Here is a 7,344-nt window from a genome sequence, read left to right as displayed (position 1 = left end):
TTTTAATTATCGGGGCCTTTTTGATTTTACAAAATATAGTTTTAATGGCCAACAAAAATGTCAATTCCAAACTAAGATTTAAAAGAGTCAGTTTACATGCGAATTCCTCCAATTCGCTATTGCCTTTCCAACAGTTGAATTTAAAACAAATGAAATAAATAAATGCAACCTTTCCCTCATCGAAAGAAAAACAGCTCCATCTATCTTGTGTTAAAATGCTGAGGGCAGGACTGGAGACTGTGCTTGTTGTTTTATTGGTGAAAAAAATCTCGGTGTGTGTATTTAACGGCTCAGGGAGAAACTGAGACCGCACATCTTGTTCTGGTATTATTGTAAAATGGATAACAGTCTTGGAAACGGACGACAATTTATTCGGCGGCGGATTACCCTTGCAGTTATAATTGATGTAACCCTGTTCATGATAGGTAATTATCATTTTTTTTCCATTTTTTATAAATTCTTTAGCATATTTTTTTTTGATTTGAAATACAGAGTGCTGTAATAATTTGTTTAGGTTATTTAATATAGCAAAAAGGTCGTGAAAAGCATAAGTGACAACCGAGAATGATATATTTAATAAAAATAGCTATTTAAGGATTTTTATTATACGGATTGAATATAGAATTATTCAATTCGGTATTTTTTACATATTAATTGCGCTAATTTCAAATCAAAAATTATGTTTCCATTGGCATCATATCATATGTTCAAAATTCAAGTGACACATAAATGTTTGACGTTAAAAAAATGTCGTTGATAAAACGTGTTAACATTTTCATACCCGAATTGCTCATTCTTGAAGAATATATTTTGCGAAAAGTGTGATGTGTACAAAACAGAAGTTTGAATATCATTTGTAAACGCAATAAACAATTTACATGACAATTTTCATAACAAATTTGGAAAATAAGATGGTTTCTATTTCTACTTAAGATGAACTTAAATTATGAAACATTTACTTTCTACGTCAGACAAATTCATTTGTAAATTATCTGTTTTATTTTAGTAAAATAATTGCACAATTTAGTTATCGAAAGTGAATTTCGATCGTAAAACGCTAATACATGTGATTTATAAACTGAAATAACTTTAAAACTAATAAAATATTCGAAGCCCTGAAGCCTAAATGACAACCAATAACAGGCACAGTCGCAATCCCTAGAAACCGTGAAGTCCATATATTAGTATTACGTATTAAACTAATTTGTCTTCAAGTTGTTGCTGCCTCCTATTTGGCATGTTTAAATTTACCCTTTATTATGGAATATTGTTGGAACACTTGTGATGTTCTCACAAACCAGTCTAACGCAATCACAGTCAGCTTGTTACTGACTGTTGGAAACGTTTACCAAACAAACATAAAAAAACATGCACTTTTAGTTGCAAATGGTATCAGGGAATGTTATGTTAAGATGTATATCTAATGAAAATTACGAAAATTGTTCGGTTAAACAAGTCATGCGCTTTAAAGTGGATTTAATTAAGATTTTACAGTTCCTAACCAGCCTTTTTTGGTTTTAACAAAGCTCAAGACGGTCTGATAACTAACGGGCGTTCCTTCCACATACTTGAACCTGCACATGCACCATGCTATCTCTATATAGCTCATTTGCTATAAATGTTCAGTTTGCGTTTATTGAAATCTGCATGCAGTACATTGTCAAGTGGTTACGTTTAAAAGGCGTGCATCAATGAAGATTATATTTGCATGCAGATATTTTAGCCATTATTCCTTAAAACAACCCTGCCCACAGGGGCTTGTGTTTGAACTATATCTAGAATATGTTACGTGTAAAGCAGAGAACATATATTAAGAAGATATATTTTATCCGAAACACATTTTTATAACCCTGAAATTAAATATCTTATTGTGCCAGGGTACTTAGGTCAAACGCGAGCTCAGTTATTTTTATTCCATATAGTTTGTCAATAATGAAACATTCGTTTTCATCCTATTGGTATTTAATCATCATAAAACTATTAAGAATATCATAAAATGGACTTCAGTATATCAAATTTATTAAGCTGTTTCATCATCAATATATTCCCGTTCAATCAATATAGAAGTATGCTTCATTACAGTAAATAGGACAAGATAACATGGACAAAGGCTTGTAACCATTTTTTTGCATGTTTCCGCTGTGTTTACAACAGTATTATCGTAGTGTCTTGTCGTCTGCAAAGCCGTTTCGCATTACAAACATCGACGAGATGTTTTATTTAAGCGACAAGTACATTAATTTTCGGCATCTGTTCAGTTTTCACATCTAATCAGTTACATAGATGGTGTTGATTTTATTTTCCTAATTTAAAGGAGCGTCCTCCTTTTAGATAGAGCAACGATAATATAACAGCTTGCGTGTTATTATCCACACTAATGGATTCGTTTTCAGCCATGAAATAATAAACCGAAACCTCAGTAAAATATTTTATGACGATGTCGAAAGTTGACTAAGGGGTAAATCTCCCTATTGCTTTTTACAAATACTAATAATATGTAAAGTATCGGTATTTTACCCTGTTGTACGAATATAATCAAAGAAACCTAGTCGGCAATTAGAATGTGTATCGAGGTCAATATAAATAAATCATATTTTATTTATTCGAACTAAGTGGTGATCATGCTGAAATAATATATATATTCATGATTATTAAACTTTCCAAGATAACATTTCTAGTTCATTCGTCTCCTTCAAAGAAATAGCAAGCATGTTTTGGAATATTCAGATAATTCTTCACACTTTGAACAGACGCATCAATTAACACCTTGAAATCGTTACTGCTTGTTAATATGGAATTCGTCGGTGCATATATCAGTTAATCGCAACGATTAGAACTTCGTGTGAAAGGGTTGTTAATTTTTTGCCAAACTAGTTGCCAATATCGTGAAAACCTTGATAAAAATACAGAATTGATTATTACTGCCGTCAGATCTCGCATATAGTTGAGAATACTTTGGATCGATCGCATTACCAAACTATAATCGTGACGTGCTGGGATTCTGGACATACGGAAACGGTGTATATACCATCATTTATTGCAGAACCGTATCCACGCGCGGTGTGGATACATGTGTCACTTATATTTCAGTAAATTTAAATGCTAATTTCTTGCAACGTATCTCATTCAATAGCGAAATTAATTTAAAGCAACATTTAAGTAATTGTTTATACTAAATGTCATGTGTGAAGGTGTTAAATAACTTTTTTTCTAAGATGGAATAAAGATGTGTTTAAAGGTAGATATTACACCCATATACGTACTTATAAAATACAACAATCGGAAAATAATGCTTATGGACGTAGAGCATTATTTTTCAGGTTTAAAGTATTCAAGTTTTGAAAAGACACTGTTTTCAGAAAAGAAATCTAATTTTCGATCAAATTACACATACTGTTAACAACATAGCGTTTCTTAGGTTCTTACCATTTCGCATTTACCATTTTAGCAAATCGTTTGCTCTCTGTTTTTATCAACACCGAAAGTTCAATTTCAACTTCCCCCACATAATGCCTTTACGCTGATCATTCTTTTGTAGATATTTAATACATTTGCATCCTGTAAGTAATCGTTTAATGAAATGAAATTTTAATTATCTAGCGCCGATGTCATCCTTAATGCTAGAGTATACTTTAGCAGGGAATTAATTACATATAAATAACAAGCTCTTTTTAAGAAACTTTGTAATTCAGATGTAAGCTAATCACAACTAAATTGCAGGTTATTTTTGGAGAAGTTTACAATAAACGCATTTACTTAAAATGAAACACTAACTGGCGAAACAGATCTACTCTATTGTTATTATTTCAAATGTTATGTTATCAAAACTGTAGTATTTTAATAGCAATAAACAGATGCAATTTAACTTTATTCTCGAATTCTTTATTTAAAGTGGGGATCCCGGTATTGTTCCTCTTCCTCCGAGGTACGCCGATCGAGCGCGGCTTTCTGTGTGACGACCCGACCCTCTCTCTCCCCTACCGGCCCGAAACCGTCTCCACTTCCGTTCTCATCATCGCCGGCTTCAGCGTCTCGATTGGCGTGGTATGTAAGGCCTTAGTGTTTTCACTGAGGTGCATATGGTTCCTATGTGTCTATTTTTATGGCGTTGAGCGAATATATGTTTTATTGTTGTACTGCGTCGGGTTGATTTTCATTGTTTCATTAGATCTACTTTTTTGCCCATTAAAAATCTATGAAAACACATTTGGATACGAAAAAAGAAGTGTAAATTTATGAGCTGCTCTTACTTTTTTATTCATTTTCCTTACGTTTTTCAAGGTTTTGTTGATTGTTATTGATAAAATACTGGTTGGTTTGATATGCATTTTTTTTTTAATCTTTCGGATTCTCTTCGCATAACGCTTTACTGTCACAGGTGTTGATGGTGGAGCTGCTAAACACGGTTGACCGGAAGTGTCACCGGCCTTTCCAGAGTGCTGATGAACTAAGCTTCTGTGTGCGTGGCTACAGCGTCTTTCTTGTCGGCTTCGTGCTGCAGCAGCTTATTGTGGAATTCGTCAAAAACCAGCTGGGATTACTCCGGCCTAACTTCTTAGACGTTTGCCGACCCCAGTTTAATCGATCACTTTGTCCGGGGTAAGTTCATGTGGAATCTTTTTAGTGATGTTTATTATTAAACATGGCATTCAGTATACCAAGTCTGACTGTTATGGAGCACATAAGTCTAAACATATAGTTTAGCAAGCCTGTTGAATGTTCTGGTTAGAGAATATGGGTATTGTAAACAGGTTCAGTTAAAAGGGTGACTATATGACCATGTGCGTTTTTGATCAACATAAAATATATGTATATAAAGATGAGATTTAATTTTGTTACCTTAGTGTTTTAAATTTTATCATTACAATGTTGATGTCTGCCAGGTACATCAAAGAGTACACGTGTACCGAAAATGAGCACGGAGTAGACGAGATCCGGGATAGTCGGCAGTCTTTCCCTTCTGGCCACGCATCCTTTTCCATGTATATTGCAGTGTATTTTAGTGTAAGTAAAGTATATTATTGTAATATCTTTAAGTGTGAAATTTAATTTTGCAGTGATATTTAGTATTCTTTCTCAAAATTTGCATTCATAATAGAATAAAGATAACTTTGTTCTGCAATCAATACTATTTTACTCCTGCGTTTGTATTATTATTATCATTCATCTATGATACTGTTAAACAGTATAACTTTGTCCGTTTTTTTCAATCAGATTATTTCCCAAACCTTATAAGTTTTCCTTTCCAATGACATTGTTCAACACATATTCTAAAGAAACCTGAACCATAAATAAGCTCATTGATAGCATCATTATTATAATTTCAAATCTTGATGATAATATTGTTTGCATTTAAAAAAGTACATTATGGCTGGATACTATTACTATGTATGTAACACAAATAACCGAATGTGCTATTTAAACATTTGCTCTTTAAATCAATTAAAATTGGCTATAAAATGACTTATTCTGCAATATCTGAAGGCCTTAAAATCTCGTTATATATATCAGTGTATATCATTTTTACAGGTTCTTGTTTTGCACATCGACCCCTTTCAAATTTAACCAAATAAAGAAAGACTAACTTGGCGCTCATAAACCTCATACTTGTGGTTATGATACCTGAATACGGTTCCATATAACACCAAGAAGTATATACGTTATGTTGCAACTTAATGTTAATCTCGATTTAGGTCTGATTGATTGATTGGTATTTATTCATTTTAAAACAATCTCAATATCAACGTTTTTGGTTTGATTAATTGAAATACATTTATTATGTTAAAAAAATACACTCAACATTCACTTTGTAAAACACAACACAGACTATTACCTCAAAACATATCACAGAAACATATCACAACGTCCTTGCTAAATTATGAAATAAAGGTACTACAAAACAGTTTTTGCATTTATGGACAAAGGCCTCTAGCCAGTAACCCAAGTCTTTAACTTCATGTCTCCACAGTTTTACATCCAACGGCGGCTACATGTGACGATCTCTCGGACTGTGAAACTGTTGCTACAATTCGGACTGATCTTCCTCTCGTTGATATGCGGTGCCGGTCGTATCCATGATAACAAGCACCACCCTGCTGACGTCATCGTTGGATTTGTCGTCGGTCTAACCACAGCAGCACTAGTGGTGAATATACATTAATTCTTTCTTCCCATATCTAATGTTAAACGGCTCATCTGTATATTATCTTCCACACATGTTGTCACTACAACTCAATTCACAACATGGATTAAAGTATAATCTATTCTTAGGTTTTTAAGCATTTTTCATGATAACATTTATTTCGTATGATAAGTGTATTACAGAGCTAATGATATTTTACTAAGAGCTTTTAAACACACCTGTTGTTTCAATAGCAATTTAAAACTTACAGTATTCGCAGTTTGAACTCGTCGGGGACAAGCTCCTGGCATCAGGTAAAAATTCTGGCGCCCTTACTCTCCAGTCAACGGATGAACTACAAAACAGTTGCTCATGCGGAGTGACCACTCTTACGATTGGTGATCCGGAGACACCCGCGCCGTTGATACCGAATGAATACTTCAGCGGCATATCAAATGGTAATGGACGCGTCAATATAAACACGTGTAATCTGAAATTGAGTGACATACCAAATGTAAAGCGTCATATGTCAACACCTACTACACCAAGTCAGCAGGCGGAAGGCGATTGACCTGAGACAGGAAAATAGGAAAGGTTTCAAGAGAATAATGCGTTTCGAGATAGGCTGGCGTTGATGAAGTAGGCAAACGTCGTATGATGTTACAAATGATCCGATCCCATTTGTCGAAAAGCAGAAACTACGACCCGCAGTAACGGAAAGTGTATACTATAAAAAAACAGGTGCTGTGACATATCCGCTTATATAGAATCATTCGTTAATGTTGTGACATTATAGCTTATTGAATGTTTAGAAACGTATGTATCTTCGGCGTATACGTGTATTGATTTCTGCTATAAGCCTACCTGTGATATATAAGTTTTATGTTTGGTAAAATATGTTGGTTAAAGAAATGGAAGCTATTTTGATGAGTCTCTGGTCTGTTGTTTGTGGTTTTTGGATTTTGTGAATGAGGTGTTTATACGTTTGTGTATCTAATTCATTGCTATTGAGTTCCGTGTCTTTAAACAGGGTTTACTTTTGATTGTTTGACTACTGGGCTTGTCCAAGTAGTTTCCATTGTAATATTGTTTTCTTTTCTGCAGAATAATACAGGATTCCCTGTACTTAAAAGGAAATAATGACTTGTTTTTACCACTTAAAGTAGCATTCGATGAAACATAATTGTAAATCCGAGAGAAAACTTTCAGCTCTAGTTTTTGGC

The 7,344-nt window shown here is 33.8% G+C and overlaps 1 protein-coding gene across 1 annotated transcript; it reads left to right on the top strand.

The window, feature by feature from the left end:
- Positions 1-235: 235 nt before the first annotated feature.
- On the top strand, positions 236-6,802 carry LOC128215544 (phospholipid phosphatase 1-like). Its single transcript, XM_052922230.1, has 6 exons — positions 236-425; positions 3,893-4,044; positions 4,379-4,599; positions 4,884-5,004; positions 5,969-6,145; positions 6,393-6,802. Exons 1-6 carry the CDS (start codon positions 338-340, stop codon positions 6,690-6,692), a joined length of 1,059 nt encoding a protein of 352 aa, XP_052778190.1. The 5' UTR covers positions 236-337; the 3' UTR covers positions 6,693-6,802.
- Positions 6,803-7,344: the final 542 nt, after the last annotated feature.

The sequence above is a fragment of the Mya arenaria genome, chromosome 13 (genome assembly GCF_026914265.1).
Source record: "Mya arenaria isolate MELC-2E11 chromosome 13, ASM2691426v1".
Taxonomy (NCBI): Eukaryota; Metazoa; Mollusca; class Bivalvia; order Myida; family Myidae; genus Mya; species Mya arenaria.
The sequence above is the reverse complement of the archived record's forward strand: the minus strand, read 5'-3'. Positions and strand labels throughout refer to the sequence as shown.

Coding starts and splice junctions, on each gene's coding strand:
- LOC128215544 (XM_052922230.1), top strand. CDS start 338: ATGGATAACAGTCTTGGAAACGGACGACAATTTATTCGGCGGCGGATT. Junction 4,600..4,883: donor AATCGATCACTTTGTCCGGG/GTAAGTTCATGT, acceptor GATGTCTGCCAG/GTACATCAAAGAGTACACGT. Junction 6,146..6,392: donor TAACCACAGCAGCACTAGTG/GTGAATATACAT, acceptor TAAAACTTACAG/TATTCGCAGTTTGAACTCGT.